Consider the following 21,608-nt stretch of genomic DNA (forward strand, 5'->3'; position numbering starts at 1 on the left):
ATGGCTAGGTCATGTAGAGCGGATGGACATCATCGCTCCAGCCCGGAAGGTCTTCGAATCCAATCCCGAGGGACGGCCGGCGCAGTAGAGGAAGACCGCGATTCAGGTGGCGCACCCAGGTGGGAGAGGACCTCAACCAACTTGGCGTGCGAAACTGAAGACAGCTAGCTAGGGACCGAGCTGGCTGGAGACGCTTGTTGGTTGAGGCCCAGGTCCGCCCCGGACTGTAGCGCCACCTTAAGTAAGTAAGTAAGTAAGTAAGTAATATCAAATACAAGTTCAGTAGTAAAAATTGATATGATATTGTCAAATCAATTTAAATCTGAAACGGGAGTACCACAGGGTTGCATTTTGAGTCCCTTGATTTTTTCCCTCTTCATTAATGACATTGAAGATCAAATTCCAGGTAATGTTATTTTTAGAGATGTACTTATCAAAGTGCTTTTATATACAGATGACCTTGTCATTTTAACCGATAATCTAGAGACTTTGCAGCTTTAGAATAACAAATTAAAACAATATTGCGATACTTGGGATCTTAAAATAAATACTTCAAAATCAAAGATAATCGTTTTATTATTATTTCTATTATAGATGAAACAATGTATCTAAAATCAATAACCCGGGCAAGAGAGTCTGCTACAAGAACAGCTTACTCTAAACTCAACTTCGAAACGAGTTTACTGCCAATGAGATAAGTCTAATTTTTAAAATACGAGTTGAAATGCTTGAGCTTAATTAAAGACCTCACAGAAATGATTTGAATCCAAATTGTTCACCATGTAACTATGTTCAGGCTGAAAATATTTCTCATTAATAAAAGTTTTTTTACAACTGAAGAATGTTTTGCAATTTTAAATAGAGGGATGGAAAACTCTCATTCGAATTGTTTCAAATGGCTTATAAGCCATGCATGTACATCTTTTAAACTAATTCTGTTAAATAAATTATATATGGAATAAAAGAAAAAAAAAAAAACCAAGAGCTGCTTCTTCTACTCCATTCCGCAAACTTTTTGACCCACCATCGTATCGATTGAAACCGTTGGATTAAAAAATCTTTATTAATGTATTTTTAAGATCTCCCCTTTTAAATATTTCCATGTTCTTATTTTTCGCAGAATTTTGTGCTGTTGGGTGGAATAATTGAAATATCTGTAAATAAGCAAACTTTTGACATGAAAAATGGCGATCTTATTACAATTTTTATCGGTAACTACAAATATTAATAACTATTTCTAAAAACTATTTACTAATTTTTTTTATTTTTTAAGGAACATCGTATGGCATGAAAAATGTAACTGACGATCCGGCTTTAGTCATGGTAATAAGAAAATAAATTAAAAACTAACTGTACAAATTATTATAAAATATTACTTCATGAAATTTAAGCATTTTGTTATTATAAATTATGTAAATTAATTTTTTCTGTAAACTAAGGTATTGAGTAGAATTATTTCTCAATACTCGGCTTATGGCAATAGATAAATATTAAATATATTTTTTTATGATGATTGATTATTGGTTTGTTATAAAATGGTTCAATGTTTAACAACTGAAAATTGTAACCGATCAAGCAAAATAAATCATAGGAACAACAAGAACAAGAATTCTATGTTTAATATTTATGTAATTGAAAATGTAATTGGAATTAAATTTTTATAATTTAACCTAAGATCGTAATCTAGTTTTTTCTTTAAAGATTATTTAAATATTTAAGTTTGGAAAGGAAGTAGCTGAATTTATTAATAATTCTTTAATTTGGCATTGGAACAAATGTTGTTCCGAAAATCAAAGTAATAATGTACAAATTTTACTTTACTTGCCTCCTTTGTTAATTTTTTGTAGGGAATTTTATTCACTTCTAAATTCTTTAATTAAGGAAAACAAGATTTTATCAAAGAACTCATATTTGCGAACTGTAATGACAGAATAAAGGTTTGTACAAAAATTCAGCTACTTCTGTTAGATTCCGAGGTTTGACCACTTTTTCTGACTTAGATTATTGTTAAACATATTATTTATGAAAGTAAAAATCAATTTGGTACATAGAAAGTAATCCCGCTCAGTGATAACATATTTACTTGGGTTTAAAACTGTAGTTACATACATATATAAAATTGGAAGTTCTTAAATGTAAATATAAATCTTAAGATATTGACGTAATACATTAAGATGCCTTTGGATTCTAACGCAATCTAATGTCAAATAAAAATAAACACTTTAATAAGTAAAATTAATTAAAAAAGTAACTGTAAAGTAAGTTGTTTTAAAAAACAACAACAAAGAAACGAAAATTAAAAAAAAACTAAACAAGTCAAAGCGTATTTTTGTCAATATTTTCCAATATTCAACAAATTCTGTTGTTTTGTCCATACAGTGTGAAAGTAAGTAAGTAACATAAACGCTCTAAATTTTATGTATAGCCGCCATCCATGAACGAGTTTCGGCAACAAATTTTTCCCTCAAACTCGTCACAAAGGATGCAGTAGGAGAAACGCGTGTTTGAGAAAATTTAAAATTGTATACAAAATATAAAAATAAAATGTGCTTGAAAAAAATTACCAGTAAAACAAATAGAGCCTTATCGGGAATTCCTTGGGAAATATTTTTCCCTTCCCGGAAGCAAGTTCCTACTTTCGGGAATTCCTCACGGAATTCTTTTTCCTTGGGAACAAATTTTGCCAACATGAAAATAGTAAATTTTTTTTCGAACATAGTTTTGGAATGATTTGACAGTCAGTTCTTAGTGAAAAAAAAATGTTTGTGTTAGTCCTAGATCTAATCCTTAATTAAAAATGTAGTGAATATCATTTTTATTATTAATCGATAAAATAAAACGAGAACAACTAAGTGTTTGTTATGTAAACGTTTTTGGAAATCGAGCTTTGCTTTAACTTCCTGCATTCTCATCACTTCCATTTCAAGGTTGTGCCTTGAGGTCATCCAACATCTTTTTCTCAAACTCACTAATTTTGTCATTGGACCTGTATGTGTATTCCATTTCTTTTTGGTGTCGCTTCATAGCCTCAACTGCCTCTTCAACCTTGTTGCAGAGTCCTTTTTTGATTTCAATTTCTCGTTTCAAAGCGACGTTACAAGTTATGCATTTTTTTGGCTTTTTTGTAGGACGAGGAGTTAAAGTTCTGTTTTCAATATTCAGCTGGCAGACCAAAAGTTAAAGCATCAGGGCATTCTTCCACCGATTCTTCAAAGGCACAAATTCGTATTATCTTTTCCTTCAACGCACTAAATTTATACTCAGACATTTTATTTCTCACGTACTTTTTTTTATCAAGCCATACCTTAAATTATAAATAATAAATATAAAATAATTATAAATTAAATATAAAAAAATTAGGGTTATCAACTTATCACCTCCTTTTTCCCAATTTCGAAAAATTCCCGATATCAATTTTTCGAACATGGGAACAAATCCATTTTAAAAGAAGTTCCCGATAACCCCAATAATATAATTTTTATTGACAATGTGATATTTTTTGGAGTAACAAGTGCTTCTGAGTTGAGAAGAAGGTTTGGATCAAATATGGTACACCATGCAGAAATATATATTCGTCTATTTGAACCAAAATGTCTAAGATCTGTGCTAAGTGCAATCTTTCTATAAAGCGTTCGAAAACTTGTGAATCCGTCGAGTGCGGTTTTTACTGTGGTCGTCATTTTCACAAAAATTGTGTAGAATTATCTGAAGAAAATCTTAAATCATTAACTAATCGAAATTTGTTTTGGAAATGTGATTCTTGTTTGAATATTAACTTCTCAGCATTCATCAATAATTTCCATAATCTTTCTTTAAGTGTTAGTGATATCAAAAATGATCTCAATGCTCTCAAGTCATTGTTTGCAATCAATTCCCCCCCACGTAAAACCGCAAAAAAAAAATTGTAAAAACTCTGAGAGAGTCACCGACTCATCCTCAATCACATCATTTAATTTGGACTCTCAAAATCTTGTCCTACCAACTCCATCCCTTAACATACCTCGGGAAACAGATTTATCTCAACAAGCTTCAAATTTGTCTTCATCTTCTTCTCAGATTAACCCTGATTTATCGAAACCGACAGTAGCTGAATCTCAACTTACTCTTATCAAGGATAACTCTGAATGGATTCAAGTGTGTGATAAAAAAAAAATCTCAAACTCTTCAATTAAAAACACTCTAATCGGTACGGACTCTTCAACTTCCCTTTCTGCTTTACCAGAATACAAGTGGATTCATTTATCGAAATTTAGCAAAGACACTAAACCCGTTGATATAATTAATCGTATTTCACAAAAAACAAACATTTCGCCTTCTAATTTTAAATGCTATGCATTAGTAAAAAAAGAAACTGATTTGACAACTCTGAAGTTTATAACTTTTAAATCGGGAGTTCCAGCTTCTAAATATTCAGTTGTCATGGTTCCATCTATTTGGCCATGTTTTATGCGCATACAAAAATTTGTCTCGCGAGAAATCAGTAATATCAACAATAATATCAATAATATACTGCCGCTCAATTCTACTCATGCAAATACACCTCAGCATACTAAAACATCGTCGTCTTCGTCATCTTCATCAAAACCATCTCATAAGGTAAAATTTAATTACACAAAAGCTAATTTCGAAGGCATACCGAGTTATATGTATGTCCGTTATTCCGTGGCAAGAAAATTTTAATTCTTTCAATTTATCGCAATTTTATGATTATTTTATTGATAATATGAAATTCTATATATGTACCAAAAGTTCAAGTAAAAAATAACTCGAAGCCTCCTTGGTTTAATATTAGGCTTTGTAATTTATGTAATAAAAAAAACAAAACCTATAAACGAGCGCGGGCATCGGGTAATAATAATGACTTAAAAGGTGTTTATATACGATTACAACGAGAATTCGATGTTCTTAACAAATTTCTGTTTAAATCTTATATTTTAGCAATTGAATCAAACCTTAAAAAAAACACTAAAAGTTTTTGGTCTTATATTAAAAACAAGAAATCTTCTTGTGGCATTCCTAGTAATATGCATTACCTTGATTCAACGCATTCAGATCTTTTATCTATTTGTAATTCATTTGCTCATTATTTCCAATCAAATTACACCAGATCTGACGAAGAAACTTCAAGTAATAGGGAATTTTTATCTCAAAATTGTAAGGTGAATATTGGCCAAATAGAGCTAAATATGTCTGAAATAGAAAGTGGCCTTTTGAAAGGGAATGATTCCTAGATCACAATCCTGAAATTTCAGCCATCTAGGTGGTCTAGATGAAGAAATATTGGAGTTCAAAAATTGTCCATTAGGTGCCGACTTTGATACCTTTTAGATGCGTTTTAAGCGAGATATTCGCATTTAAAGTTTGGACATGGATTTTTGCCCATAACTTGTTGTAGAGTTGGTCGTATTCAAAGATAGGCACACCAATGGAAAGGGAATGATTCCTAGATGACAATACTGAAATTTCAGCCATCTAGGTGGTCTAGATCAAGAAATATTGGAGTTCAAAAATTGTCCATTAGGTGCCGACTTTGATGCCTTTTAGATGCGTTTTAAGCGAGATATTCGCATTTAAAGTTCGAACATGGATTTTTGCCCATAACTTGTTGTAGAGTTGGTCTTTTTCAAAGATAGGCACACCAATGGAAAGGGAATGATTCCTAGATCACAATCCTGAAATTTCAGCCATCTAGGTGGTCTAGATCAAGAAATATTGGAGTTCAAAAATTGTCCATTAGGTGCCGACTTTTATGCCTTTCTTTTCGTGAAAGAACAGATTTCACCATTTCAACACGGTTTCGTATCGGGAAGGTCAACAACAACCAATTTATCTATTTTCTCCAATTGTATTTTAAATAAACTCGAAAAAGGTCACCAAATTGATGTAATCTACACTGATTTTGCGAAAGCTTTTGATAGAGTAAATCACTCAATTTTGTTGAAAGAATGAATTTCTTTTGGTTTTCATTCAAATCTTTTGAAATGGTTGGACTCTTACCTTAGGAATCGTATTCAATTCGTTAGAATTGAAAATATGGTTTCAAGTCCAGTTTTGGTAACCTCAGGTGTTCCCCAAGGTAGCCATCTTGGGCCACTTCTTTTCCTAATTTTTATCAATGACTTACCTGATATTTTCGAAAATTCTGTCCAACTTCTATTTGCTGATGACTTTAAGTTTTTAAGATGTATAAAGTCCATTACGGATTGTCATCTGTTGCAAAATGATCTTCGTAAATTATCTGAATGGTGCTCTGTAAACCAATTATATTTAAATGCCTCTAAGTGTGAATGTTTTACTTTTTGTCGTAACTTTTCCCAAATTATCTTTGAATATAAGATTAATAGCCATGTTCTTGATAGAGTTTGTGAAAAGAAAGATCTGGGGGTAATTTTCGACTCTAAATTAAACTTTGTCAAGCATATAGAGTTCAGTGTATCCAAAGCAAATTCCATGCTAGACTTTATTAAACGTAATAGTAATGATTTCAAAGACCCTTTTGCTCTTAAATCGCTCTATTCATCTTATGTCAGATCCATATTAGAATACTGCTGTGTTATTTGGAATCCATTCTATAACGTTCATTCAAACAGAATTGAAATGATTCAAAAAAAATTTACTAGGTTCGCAATTAGGAAATTAGGTTTGAACATCGAAACTCCATCATATACTACCAGATGTCAACTTTTAGGTATGCAATCACTTGTAAATAGACGAAAAATGTATTCAGTTATGTTTATAAGTGCTATTTTATCGTACCATATTAAGTGCCCATTTCTTTTATCCTTAATTAATTTATATGTTCCATCGCGACAACTGAGAGTACGTTCTTTATTTCGTGAAGATGATCATAGAGTTAACTATGCAAAAAATGAACCTATAACCCGCTGTGTCAGTGAAACTAATCTTATTGCGTCTCATATTGAATTTGACTTTCATCTGAGTAGATCTTCTTTAAAAAATAGATTGTTATTGTATTTTAATTTTAATTGATTTTTTAATTTTACAATATAATTTTACTGTTGTCATATTGTTAATGTTTATTTTTATTTTATTAAAAATATTTTATTGTATGTAATACACTATAAGTCTATCTTGATGTATTAGCATGTATTCGGTAGTCTAACTGTAGATTTAAAATCTCTAAATGATGTAAATGAATAAATAAATAAAATGCACAAAAGTTGAATATTTATTTGTATCTACATTCATACATATTTATGTAACAAATAAAAAACAAATTGCCGGCAACACCCTTAATTACCTTATGTTACAACTTCCTGTATATTGCCCTCGATCATGCACAACAAGGGCATGAATATATAACCAACTGTATTTACAATAAGAATCAAAGGGTCGTGATTAATCAATTGGAATACGTTGCAGATAACGGATACAGTAAAAGTGTATTTTTTTTAAATTGCAGTTTTTTTAGTGAAAGTAAGGTAAAGAGTTAAAAAGAATGTTGATTTCGAAGTTATTCACCCCTATCACCGAGTCCCTCGTAGCGAGTCCCCGAAAATTGTGTTACGCTACGAATACGAATACATTTACATCATAAGCCCTGAACGAATTCAAGAAAGCATTGGCACACAAAAATACTAATTTCGGAGTCCTAAAATCAGCTGATATGCGTCAAAATAAGAAAATTAAATAAAAGTTCGTTTTTCATCTTTCGATTTGTTCTTATTTTTATTTGTTTTTGTCTTTAAAAGTTGATTTTGGTATCAAAACTGCGCACTACAGCGCTAATTGGATCGCAGGCTAGGTTGCCTTGAGATCGCCATTTCTACCTATCTTAAAAGTTGATAGTATTGTCGTTGCAATCTTTGCAATAAATGAAGAAAATACACGAAGACTGGATGAATCATATGATTGACGCGAAGTGGTTGGAAGACGCCGTGGAACATTTCCCACATCAACTACGTCTGATAACATGGAAACATCGGCAAATTGGTTCTTTTCACAAGGTTCATTTGATTCTAAAGGCTCGGAAGAATTTTCGAATATATAAGATTGTGGATCTTTTATTCCGCTGGTCAAAGTTCATTCATTCTTATGACACCTTCTTCGAGGCTGCTAAAAAAATGCATTCTATTTGCTCAACCATGTTCCTCTTGATTTATGCCTTCCAATCTAACCACACTTAAGAATTCAATTAAATTATAAAAAAGTTTGGACTAATTTATTCAATTTACTTTTTTCCAGCTAGAGGTGTCCTTAGAAGGTGGGTCTTTAACTATTTAACTCTATTTTTACTGCCTCCCAAAACGAACTCACTTACTCCTTAGGAATTTTTGAAAATCCTTGGGCAATTTCAAGTTTTTCTTGAAGAATTTTCATAAAGCTTTTCGAATTGAATTTTATTTGTGATAACTTTATTTGCCCTTCAAAAAAAAAAAATAAAAAAAACATATGTAGGTAACACTTTCACATTAAAACAATAGTAAAACTTACATGATTCTTTTCATATATTTTATTTTTATTTAATTTATCTTCGCAAGCTTAATTTTTTGTTAGTTTTAAAAACTCCGATCAAAATAATTGTTCGTAAACAAAACTGCCAAACTTCCTATTCATTCGGGGCTAGTGATACCAATTTTCACGAACTCCGAATTTCGTAGCAAATTTTTTTAGTACGACGGGACCAATGATACAATTATTCGGGGTTCGTACTACGAATCTATTACGACGGGGCCTGTGATAAGGCTGATTATTTGAGGAAATAATTAGCTTGGATACAATACGTCAAGTACTTTTTTTACAGACGAAATGTTCAAATATATAGAACAAGAAACGTCCAGAAAAGATTGCCCATATAACAGTAATGTAACTTGAACAGTTTTTTGGAATATGCCTTTACATGTCCATCGTACAGTTACCATTAACTAGGTTTTATTGAAATAAAAGCCTAGGTTGCCCAAAAATTAACTGCGCAATGGCATGTAACCGGTTCGAAGAAATAAAAGTGTTCATACATTTCAACAAAAACTCGACTCAAGCACCCAAAAGACAACCAGGACATGATCCCCTTCATAAAATAAGAGCATTCTTGAACCAAATAAAGCAGAGACTCTTTATTGTCCCTAGAGAAGAATATATGGCAGTAGATGAACAAATTATATAAGCAGATAAAAAAAATACACAAATGGGAATATACAAATTTTGTTTTCAGTGGTAGCTCGGGCTTCAGCTATGATTTTGAACTTTATACTGGAGCCGATTTGTCAGAGATTAGTACATCCATTGACGTTGTTGTTCGATTGGCGCGAACTATTCCCGACGAATCCAACTACAAATTATTCTGTTGACTTATCTGGCAAAGAAAGCGATTTTACTGTTAGGCACAATCATGCCTATTCTGTCGTCTCGTTTTTCGACGACTCTCGTTTTTTTTTAAGTGGCATTAAATAAGTTCTTCGACGTGACGAATTTGTAACAGAAGTTTAAACGATGCAAGAGAGCGGTTTTATTTAATTATTGGTAAATAAATAAGTAAATAAAATGATATGTGTAGAAATGTATTACAACACGAGTAGCGATAGTGATGATGATGAAGAAAGTGGAGTACGATTTTGTTCGTCTGCATCTGCATCTGTAGCATAGAGGAAATACATTTCCTCTATGATCTGTAGCTTGAGTTCGTGTTGATGTATGTCCGGATGTAGTCATCAAAGTATTTGGAAGTAAATTAGGCTGGGATACACCAATTGAATTTCCGTTTGGGTTTAACCACTGTTTGTATTTAAGCAAATTTGCTACAGCATCTTCCAGCGGAGACAAAATTTGCAATTGGTTTGAACCTCGTCCATATGCTTCTATTTCTTTTAAATTGTTTATTATTTTCTTCTTCACTTTGAACTTAAAGTCGGCCCAAACCTGATTAAAGCAAACATTAAAATATTTTTTACATTAATGAAATATGCGATTCAAACCTTATGCCAACCATCTCCATATCTTACTAGAGGACCCTTGCTGTTCAGCTATGGAATTCCATTCCCTTTTTATGTCAGTTTTGTTGATTCCCTTAAAAAATCCCCTAGCCAACTGCTCGTTGCTCTCCATCAGCTCGACGAGAAGAGGTGCAACTGTGGTAAAACTGGCTCATTTGATAACCTGGATATTTCTGTGGTAACATGGTTTCACAACAGAATTGTGAACCTTGCTTTGACATGTGTCGGCAGCAAACCGTCTTCTGAAGTCGAGCTATTAAACTGTATCATGTCCAAAAGCAGTCTTTACATATAATCGGCATATGGGTTGAGTTGATCTGTTGAATTCTCTTCTTGGATATCATACAATACAAATTACATAAAAAAGTACCATAAAATGTTCTTCCACATGATCGACATGACAGCCGTGAATGCGTGGCTATTGTACAGATGAACACTTGATGGTTCTGAGCCGTGGCTAGACGAAGATAGATCCAGGAAACTAACGGTTTCCATAATGCCATTACAGAACTATAAATTAGTTTACCTACCTGTTTGGGCCACAAGACAGCGGTGTAAAGTTCCAGACTGCAATGGAAGATCTTATGTGGAGTGCCGAAAAAATGCAAAGTAAATCTTTGCTTGAATGAGAAAGGAACTGTTTCACGATATTCCACACTATATAATTGTTTGAAGAAAATGTTGATTTAATTTTTTCAAACCATTTTTTTTTTTTACTTTTCTGCTCAATGTGCCATATATGATCCAAACCGGAAATCTCAAAATGTTCCACTTTTTTTTCAAAAAAATCAACATTTCTGAATCACGTGTTTTCTTAATTATATTTAATCATGCAGTAAGGGGTTAAAATGTAATTTTACTTACTGTATCAAAGTTCCTTAAGCTACCCCGCAAAATATCACGTGAAAGTTTTAAAAAAACAACAATAGTAAGTTATCTCTGCAATTCTCATCTCAGCCGCTTTTTTTTAAACAATTGACATTTTGACGAAATTTATAATTTTTCACATTTTGATTTGAATAAAGGCAACATTTTAATTGCAAAAATCCTTAATGTGTTTTAAACTCTGTTTATTTAAGCAATATAAAAATAACATCTTTTATTAAAATAAAATAATGCACAGTTTAGTTATTTCAATTTACATACATTTTATCATATTATGTAATTTGATTATATAGGTATGGATGCGAAAATTGGTGAACATTTTTGTTAGTAATAATAATAATAATAGATTTTGTGTACAATGTACATGTACTATATTTTTTTAAGTTTCATCTAATAAACTTCGAACATGCTTATGAAAATAGAAGGTAAAGTCATTAATAGATCTCTGTATATATACATATACGTTATATGTTCGATATTAAATTTTTGTTTTGAAAATTAAACTTTTTCTTATATTAAAGCTAAATAAATATTCACATTTTGGGTGAATTATTATTAAAAAAAAAATTACTTATAAATTATGGGAATAACAAAAACAATGAAAAATGTTGAAATAAAAAAGAAAAAAACAAACAATCGATAATTCTTTGACATTTGACTATTCAGGTAGGAAGAAACAGTGTATAACAATATTAAAAATTAGCTAGTTCACTTAAGGTGGCGGAGTTTGAGGCAGCCATGTATAAAATAGAATGTATCCCGCACTAGATACAACGTCTGTTGTATCAATAGGTGATACGACTTGGTCATCAAACTTGAACCATCTGTAAGAAATAAAGATTATTGTAAATATATATATTCTTTAAGTTTTAAGTTCTGATGTGTATAATTTTGATTAAATATTTACTACTATAATTATAGCAAATATAAATTCTTTTATAATTAGTCTTATATTTTTTAATATTCAAGTAACATTAATAAAGCTTCTTTTTTTAAAACCTACTCGGTCCTAATGAGGTATCCGTTTGGACCGGAAAATTCTACGATTTTATATAATTCGGAGGATTTCTGCTTCGAGTTATTCAGCCCTATCACGAATTCCATCGTAATCGGAAACTTTTACGAATCCCGAAAAAAAATTTTGCGAAATACATTCGTAGCTTAAAATTTCATACGGTTTTTCCGAATTTGTAAAAGTTTTGGATTACGATGACTTACTTACTTACTTAAGGTGGCGCTACAGTCCGGGGCGGACCTGGGCCTCAACCAACAAGCGTCTCCAGCCAGCTCGGTCCCTAGCTAGCTGTCTCCAGTTTCGCACGCCAAGTTGGTTGAGGTCCTCTCCCACCTGGGTGCGCCACCTGAGTCGCGGTCTTCCTCTACTGCGCCGTCCCTTGGGATTGGATTCGAAGACCTTCCGGGCTGGAGCGTTGATGTCCATCCGCTCTACATGACCTAGCCATCTAAGCCGTTGGACTTTAATTCTGCTAACTAGGTCAGTGTCGCTGTACAGCCCGTACAGTTCGTCGTTATATCTTCTCCTTCATTCTCTATGCGTACGGGACCAAAAATCACCCGAAGAATTTTTCTCTCGAAGCATCCTAAGACGCTCTCATCTTTCTTTGACAGGGTCCAGGCCTCAGCGCCATAAATGAGAACCGGGATGATGAGTGTCTTATAGATGGTGATTTTACATGCTCGAGAGAGGACTTTACTTCTCAATTGCCTTCTAAGTCCAAAGAAGCAGCGATTTGCAAGAGTTATTCTTCGTTTGATTTCAGCACGGGTGTCGTTGTCTGCATTAATAGCGGTGCCTAGGTAGAAAAAGTCCTTAACTACCTCAAAGTTATAGCTGTCCATGGTGACGTTTTGTCCAAGACGTCGTCGTTCAGTGTCCTTTTTTGATGACAGCATGTACTTGGTCTTGCCCTCATTGACCACTAAACCCATCTTCTTCGCTTTCTTCGCAATGCTCAAAAACGCTCCACTGACATCACGCTTTGATCTTCCAATTGGATGGACCTTTGGAAGATTGTGCCTCTAGTGTTGACGGTTGAGTTTTGCACAATTCTTTCCAGAACGATGTTGAAGAAGTCGCATGACAGTGCATCGCCTTGTCTAAAACCTTTTTTGACATCAAATGAATTGGTAAGATCTTTTCCGACCTTGATAGAGCAGCGTGTATTCTCAATCGTCATTCTGCACAAACGGATAAGTTTGACAGGGATGCCAAAACTAGACATTGCTCGGTAGAGCTCTTCCCTATAGATGCTGTCATACGCGGCTTTAAAATCGATAAAGAGATGGTGGGTATCGATTTGAAGCTCCTGGGTTTTTTCCAAGATCTGACGTAGTGTGAATATTTGGTCGATAGTGGACTTTCCTGGTCTGAAGCCACACTGATAAGGACCAATCAGGTTGTTGACATATGGCTTCAGACGTTCACATAATACGGCAGAGAGGATCTTATACGCAATGTTAAGGAGACTGATGCCTCTGTAGTTGGCGCAGTTTAGAGAGTCTCCTTTCTTATGTATCGGGCACACTATGCTGAGATTCCACTCATCGGGCATGCTTTCTTCCGACCATATTTTGCAGATGAGTTGGTGCCTGCTCCCTACCAAGTCATCGCCTGCTGCTTTGAATAGTTCGGACGTGATGCCGTCAGCTCCAGCAGCTTTGTTTGACTTAAGTTTAGATATAGCTATCTTCACTTTGTCAAGGTCGGGTAGGCGGAATTGTTGATCTGCGTCGCCGAGGTTGAGTGGTTCTATCTCCCTTACAGCGGAATTCGGTTCGTCGTCGCCGTTATATAATTTGGAGAAGTGATCTTTCCATATTCTCAGCATCGACTGTGGTTCTACTACGATGTTGCCTTGATCGTCTTTACAGGCTTCGGTTCGTGGCTGGTACCCTTGGGAGGTTTTTTTTACCTTTTGGTAAAATTTACGAACCTCATTCCTATTGTGACATCCCTCTATCTCCTCGATCGCGCGCTGCTCATGCTCTCTTTTTTTCCGTCTAAGAAGCCAGTGTTCCTCTCTCCTCTTCTGCTCGTAGAGCTCGCGAGCAGCTCTAGTCCTTTTGTGCAGCGCCGTTTTGTATGCCTCTTGTTTCTCTGCGTGAGCTTGCCGGCATTCGTCGTCAAACCAGGGGTTTCGCTGTGGTGGCCGTGCGAAACCTAGCACTTCAGAGGCGGCATCTCTGATGGCTGCAAGGCAATGTTGCCACTGGTTGTCAATGCTTAATGCAGGAAGCATAGGACTCCTTAGGAGGTTATTAGAGACTCGATCGAAAAAGGACTGGCAGTGTCTTGCGATTGTAGCCTTCTAACGTCGAATCTTCTCACAGTACTTCCTTGTTTTGGCTTGGATCGGGATATCCGTAGCCGTACTCTGGCTACAACGAGGTAGTGGTCCGAGTCAATGTTGGCCTCTCGGAATGTTCGGATATCCTGGATACTGGAGAAGTGTCGTGCGTCGATCGCAATCTGGTTGACGGTTGATTGATCAGGAGATTTCCATGTCCCCTTGTGGATATTAAGATGCGTGAACTGCGTACTAGCTACCAGAACGTCTCGCCCCGCAGCGAAATCGACCAGCCTGAATCCGTTGTCGGAGGTGGTGTCGTGCAGGCTGTATCTCCCGATTATGCCACCAAAGATGTCTTCTCTTCCTAGCTTGGCATTAAAATCTCCTAAGACAATTTTAATGTCATAGCCAGGGCACTGCTCATATGTCTTGTCCAAGAGCTCGAAGAATATGTCTTTGGTGTCTTCATCTTTCTCCTCTGTTGGGGCATGCGCGCATATTAGGCTTATGTTGGCGAATTTAGCCTTGATGCGGATTGTCGTGATGCGCTCGCTCACACTGTTGAAACTCAAGACTTTTTGCCTGAGCCTAGTTCCAACAACAAATCCACACCCAAATAGACGCTGTCTTTGTTCTCGATAGCAGTCGCCGTAGTAGATATCGCAGTCTTTTAGTTTGCGTTTGCCTGGTCCATCCCATCGCACTTCTTGGATGGCTGTAATATCTGCCTTGCAGCAGTTTAGGGCTTCCGCTAATTGTTCGGCTGCACGTGGTCTGTTAAGGGACCTAACATTCCACGTACATATCCGAAGTTCGTTGTCCTTATTTCGTTTGCGTGGGTTGTCAACAGTAAATCCGTCCGTATCCGAGGCTTGTTGGTGCTTCGAAACTTAAGGTATTTTTAAGTGGCCAGGAAGTCACCCCGACGACACAACCCCCAACCTGGAGGGCCAGATCCTTAGTATAACTCCAAGGAAGGGGAGCCGGATAAACCGCTCCTTACAGGCCTGGGCTCCGAATATGTCGAAGAAGCCCTATAAGGTGTTCACTAAGTAGTTCAACCTTACTGGAACTGTAGACGCCACCGTTGATTCTATCTCGAGAATTCGTCCGCTGCCGCCTGGATAAGGAGAGGTGCCTTAGTGGAAACACCTCTCCCCCCTCTCTCGTTTGCTGCCCCCAACAACTTTCCACTGGGGTTGGAACCCAATCTCCAGTTGAGGTACTAGGCACCCGATGTTCACCGCGGGGAGGTGAGAGTAGGAGTTGATAGACAGAGGTGGGTTTTGAGAAAAACCTGTGGACGCTTGTGTCCTCTTGAATGCACATGTCTACCATTTGAACATAGAATTACGATGACACATTAATTAATAATAATCGTGAAGAAATCAAGGGTGTCATTCCGTAATTTTCAAAGCCATAATCATCAAAACGATTATAATTAACGATATCGTCAATAATTTGCTTCACGTAACTTTATCGCTATCGTCTCGTCAATCGTTCAGTATGACTGAAATGTCAAAATGAACTGAACGAAAGATAAAGCTTGTTCGATAACTTGAAAATGTAATTAAATTTGGTTTTTGTCTTTGGGAAATTGTGAAAATTTGCAACAATCTGCTTTTTACCAAACATACCAACTAATTTGTGGTATTTATTGTTATTGTAACTGTTACTGATTTTATTTTTTGTCGCCGACGATATAAGTCTAATTTAACATGTAAGTTATTTATGTCTGATATTGTAGTTATAATTATAATTTTGTGTATACATACATAGGTCAGTAACACAAATTCATCTACAAAAGATAAGACTCAATTTTATTAAGGGACATAACTTGGTTTCAAAAATATTTGTTGTTACCGAAACTATTTTGAATAATTTGCTTAGTGCAAAGGCATTGGTAGCTTCCGCCACACAAAGTTTTAATAGTTATAGCAAACCGTCTGGCAAATTATTTATTGTTTGCAGTATCTTGGAAGAGATAGAGGGTCTGATTTATCTCTTAATTGTCTCCATAACCATATTAATTTTTTTTTCTGAGTTTTCATTTTCACTTCGTAACAAAACTCAGTTACGCCGAAAAACATTTGTATTTCAATTTGCTTAATTAATATTTGGAAACCAATGACAGACGATACCTATTTAGCTATCGTGCAAACGCTATCGTTTTGACGATAATCGTTTTACGGAATGACCCTACAGCCTTATTGCGACAGGCGTTGAACGCCATAGGAAAATATGACAGAAGTACACTTCATATCAAATAGATAGGTACAAGCTTTTTTCGTTTTTATTTGCCGATATTTTTGAAATTCATAGGTTTTCTTGGAAAACCCCAAATGTGGAATGAATGAGGTATGTATTAAGTTTATATTGGATTACGTTAATAAATACAAGTTTTTTGGCGGTTTTTATTTTTTGTCACATGAATAGGGACAAGTTCTTTATTTATCTATTAGCGTCTTTTAAATCATATAAAAGGATAGTCTGATTGTTTGGGAGCTTAGAACGAACATTTCCTGGATAGAATCAAAAATTATGGGTAGAGTAGTAGTAGGAGTCTAAGCAAGGAGGAAATAGGCCAAATTCTAGTTTACCGGGATATGGGCAAAATCAACAATTTTATAGCCATATAAAAGAAGAAGTTTAAAGGAACAGTTGAGAAAGCCACATCATTTCAAAAAAAGCGGGCGATAGTGAGATCTGCTTTAAATTCAAGGCTTTCCATGAGTAAATTCAAGGCAGAAGCTGGGGTAAATACCAGTAGATCGACTGTTGCTCGGGTGATACAGAAGGGCAGACTGTATACGACACCAACAAGTAATGAAAATAGAATGCTACACGCAAGAGCGAACGCCTTAATTTTGCAAACTAATCATCATCATCGAGCTTGGCATACCGTCGTCTTTTCCGATGAAAAAAAATTATTTCTGATCTGATGGATGTCCAGTGTTGAAAAAAATAATAGAAACAAATGTCTTCATCATTTTCAATTTACAATATTTTTTTTAGGAATTAAGTCATTCGTCGTTGGTCTTTCTATGTGTTAATCGGTACCTAACAGTGCTTTCAAATAGTAAATTGTTTCGTCAAATCACTTTATTATTTTCACTTAACCGTCAAAAAGATATAGGAAAATGATGAATTCGCCTTGAAAAAATAATAGAAACAAGCCACTTTAACTGTCATTCTAACGTAAGGATCAATTTGTTTTGTATGAAAATAGGCGTTTTGAGTTTTTTTTTATCAGTTTATCAGATATTTTCTATTCGATACTAGACAAATTTTTTAAAAGTCATCTACTATTTTAATAAATATGGGCGTGGATTATATTATACTCATTTTGACCGCCAAGTGATGAAAAAAACTAAGGCAAAATGAACTCGATGGTTGAAGTTGCGAAAACCTTACTGTTCCAAGAAAAAAGTATTTAAAGCTCTACATTTAAGCCCAAAAAAGAAACAAGATGAAGAAAAAGATACACATTTTGATACACTATTGGTAAGAATTTGTAAGAAAAACCAATTTCTTTCTAAAAGATTCAAAAGTCAAAACTGAACTAAACGGACCAGTGACAGATAGAACAAGAAAAAATCTTCTGAAAGATGCAAGTCTTCCTGGTAGAAGTACATAAAAAGTGTAGTTCTTGAGCAAGACAAACATTGTACAAATTCTTGCTTTGCAAACAAACACTTTCATCGTTCTAATTGGAATAACGTTTTGCGTTCGGATGAAACAAAGATACATTTGTTTGGTTCCGATGGATACATTTGTTGTGAGAAGGCTTAAGAACAACCCGAAATACACAAAAAAGGATGGAACCGGTTAAGCAGTTATTAAAAATAAGGGTACCACTACAAATTACTAAAATAATTGAAATACTTTTACCGTTAAGTTACTTTCTCGTTACAAAAAGAGTACTATTCGAACTTTGTCTAATTATAATCCTACTTTTTAATCATTATAATTCATCGTTATAGTTGAAAAAAATTGTTGCATTTAAGCAATAAACTATTAAAAATTTATCTGGATAGTTTTTTTTCCATCTATTCACAAATACCATTTCAGTTGTAAAATCTTTGTAGCTGCTATTATCATTTTTAAAAGTGGAAGAAATCTATCTTGAAAAACAGCACAGCAAAGGAGGTGGTGTAATGGAATGGGAAGCAATCATCTATTACGGAACAGTGGAGCTGGATTTTCAAAGCTCTTAAATGACGGCAATCACTTACAAATCGATTCTGGAACGAGCTTTTCCGCAGTTTTATGAATTATTTGGTGGATTCAATGGACTTTCCAACAAGATAATTCACCAATCCATACAGCACGGACAAAAAAAGCCTGGATTCAGGGGCAAAATGTGTTGCCCATTACCATGGCCCCCATATTCTTCTCATCTGAACATTCTTTCAAGAAAAGTCTACGAAGGAGGACGGCAATACCAAAAAAAACCGAAGAGATTATTGAAGCCATAAAATAGTCCTGGGCCAAATTATCTGACAGCACTCTGAATCCATACACAACAGGTTACTTGAAGTTATTCAGATATCAGTAGGCAGCAAACTTTACTGAAAATAATTTTAATCCAATAAAACCAGTATTTACCTAAACCATACGATTTTTTGTTATTTTCTTTACATATATTTAGATCTTGTTCCTATCCACGTCACACGAAGTGTATTTGGCATTACTTATGGCGTTCAAGAGCCAAAAAATATTCCGAAATGTAAGTTTGTTTTGTCTTTTGGTTTAAAATTGTAATAAGAAGTCTGTTTAGGGTAAAAATAACAACTTCCAAACAAATCAAACGGCTTTTGAAGCTCATGGAGGCAAATGAAAGCCTCGCAAAAAAAAATTAAAACAGGTGTCCTAAGAAGTAAACAAAAAAAGTTGGAATAGGAGCTTTTGGCCAATGAATTAAATAGTATTGGCCCATCAACACGAAACGGAAAGGAATGGCAGAATTTAAGAAAATTGTTAAATGTATGAAACCAACTACAAATATTTAGGTTTGGTCTTACTCCAAATTCAACGTTAGACAAAAATGTGTATTTATCAAAAAAAGAAATCGAAGCGACAGGCGGAAAAGGCTTTTACAAAAAAAAATGTTTGAAATCGAACCAGATTTGTGGCATGTATTTCCTATAATTTTGACGCTCATAAACCATTTCTCTCAAACACTCTCCCCCTCCCCATATCAACTAAGAAAACACCGCCTCTAAAATTATCTAAATTATTAGGTGAGCCAAATTCCTTTGAATAGTCACTCAGAGCTGAACAACTCCTGTGTGCGAGTATTGTTACCAGGGATGGAGGGGACCAAAAGTTTTAAGCCGAATCTGAACAGGCTTATTTGAGAAAGCACTTTTCATGACAGGATTACTCTTGGAGGATTTGTCAATCCCTCGCCAGAAGCAAAAAAAACTTTAGATGGCACAGGCAGTAATTGAGCCCAAGACCTTTGACATGACAGTCCAACGCACTAAAATGCATTCCACGGGTACTACTCTTTGTGATTAATGTCGAACTTTAAAACAATTTATATTTCACCAAAATAATTTCTGACTATTTTATGAAAAATAAAATAAATTAATACATAAGACAAACCATCCTGTACTTAAATGGTTTCACGTTTTGAAAAACAGTATAAATTAAACTTAACATATTTTACAAGAGGGCATAACTCTCTTGTTATCAATAAGGGTAAAATGAAAAATAAAATGGATAAATAGCTAAAACTACTTAAGTCGACTTAGAGCCTTTATCTTTTGAGCACACATTTATTCCTAATAAATTGCTTACTTTCGAAAGTTTTTGCACCCCTGTTTATGCATGCCAAATCTGCGTATTGTGAACGTTTGACTTTGAACGTTTGAGTGTCATTACGCAGTAATGTGTTTGTGAATTTACTCTAAATTCAAAGCAACTTCAACCATAGCCGAAATATCGCTAGGGTACTTTTTCGTTATTCTACGGATTACTGTTTTATGCTCTGGAAAAAGCTATTGGTAATAAATGGGGTTTACAGCCCAGAATCACGGACTGTTTAGAGAAAGGTATAAACAGGGATAAGTTAAATAAAGTCCAACGTTCAGCCTGCCTATGTATAAGCCGATCGCTTCGCACGACCCCGTCTGCAGCACTGGACACCTTGCTCTACCTTACACCTTTTGACATATTAAGCAAACAAATAGCTGCAAGCTCGGCTATTCGCCTCAATGCTTCGTCGCAGTGGACTAACAACAACATTGGCCACTCCGTAATTCTAAGGTACTTAGAATTCCAACCATCCCCCAACTACAATTCGACAGGAATTTCCAGATTTCTATACCTACCAGATCTTTTTGGGAGGATAGGACATTCTTGGAGGATGAGTCAATCCATTTTTACACAGATGGCTCAATAACCAAAGAATTGGTTGGTGGTGGTGTGTACTCTGAACGACTGAAATTAAGTCTCTCATTCCGCCTTCCCAATCATTGTAGCGTGTTCCAGGCGGAACTTTTGGCGATTAAGGAAGTCTTGTCTTGGCTCAAAGAAAACGTGATATCAACATCTGATATCCGTATTTTCTCCGACAGCCAGGCCGCTATCAAATCTCTGGACTCTGTCTTTAAAAACTCTATAACAGTCCATAACTGTCGAGCATCTCTAATGGAGATGACGCAACAGTATAATATTCACCTTTGCTGGGTGCCGGGCCATAGAGACATTCCAGGTAACTGTAAGGCAGATGAACTCGCCAGGAACGGTACAGTACAGCCCATCCTACCACGTTTGGCAAGTATTGGCATACCAATCGCTACTTGTAAACTGCTGCTAATGCAAGACGCTGTGAGGAGGGCAGGAACCAGGTAGAACAACATCACCACGTGTCAAGCCACAAAAAACATCTGGCCAACACTGGATTTAAAACGTTCAAGGTGCTTGCTCGATAATAGGTGTCATAACCGGACACTGCCTAATAGGAAAGCACGCCACGAGACTAGGCGTATTCTCAAATGACTTTTGCAGAAGCTGTATGGACGAGGAAGAGGAAGAAACGGTTCTTCATCTTCTCTGCACATGCTCTGCTCTAGCTCGAAAACGCAAGAATTACCTAGGAGAATTCTTCTTTAACGATCTAAACGATCTAAATGATATCAATATAATCAGCCTCTCACGTTTCGTAAGGGACTCTAACTGGTTCCATTGAGCTTAGGAGGAAGCCTCAAGATTCATGTGGTATCACAATGGGCCATTAAACTGGCCTAAGTGTGTCCGTTTCCATCTTGGACAGCCACTATAACCTAACCTAACGTAACCTATGCTCTGGATTTAAGGTATAAATACATATAACTTTTCGTGGCCATCGCGAAGTTTACATTTTTTTTTTTAATTGCGATCTTGTATAAAGTCATAAGCATCAAATCAAATGTAAGTTTATAAGCAACCTTTCTACCAACTTTTTAAAGACATA

At 35.3% G+C, this 21,608-nt stretch overlaps 2 protein-coding genes across 6 annotated transcripts in view; one reads left to right on the forward strand and one right to left on the reverse strand.

Annotated features, from left to right (window-relative positions):
* LOC129939673 (serine/arginine repetitive matrix protein 2-like) overlaps positions 1-1,682 on the forward strand; it is a 38,087-nt gene extending 36,405 nt beyond the window's left edge. For all 5 annotated transcript variants that reach the window (XM_056047774.1, XM_056047777.1, XM_056047778.1 and 2 more), the window contains 2 exons: positions 1,121-1,211; positions 1,274-1,682. In XM_056047774.1, the coding sequence (XP_055903749.1) occupies positions 1,121-1,211; positions 1,274-1,338 (156 nt within the window). In that variant the 3' untranslated portion in view covers positions 1,339-1,682. The remainder of the gene's footprint in view (positions 1-1,120; positions 1,212-1,273) is intronic.
* Positions 1,683-11,003: 9,321 nt separating this feature from the next.
* LOC129938651 (ubiquitin carboxyl-terminal hydrolase 8) overlaps positions 11,004-21,608 on the reverse strand; it is a 37,591-nt gene continuing 26,986 nt past the window's right edge. Inside the window, exon 9 of the mRNA XM_056046323.1 lies at positions 11,004-11,659. Coding sequence (XP_055902298.1) covers positions 11,548-11,659 — 112 coding nt within the window. The 3' untranslated portion in view covers positions 11,004-11,547. The remainder of the gene's footprint in view (positions 11,660-21,608) is intronic.

The sequence above is a fragment of the Eupeodes corollae genome, chromosome 1 (assembly GCF_945859685.1).
Source record: "Eupeodes corollae chromosome 1, idEupCoro1.1, whole genome shotgun sequence".
NCBI lineage: Eukaryota > Metazoa > Arthropoda > Insecta > Diptera > Syrphidae > Eupeodes > Eupeodes corollae.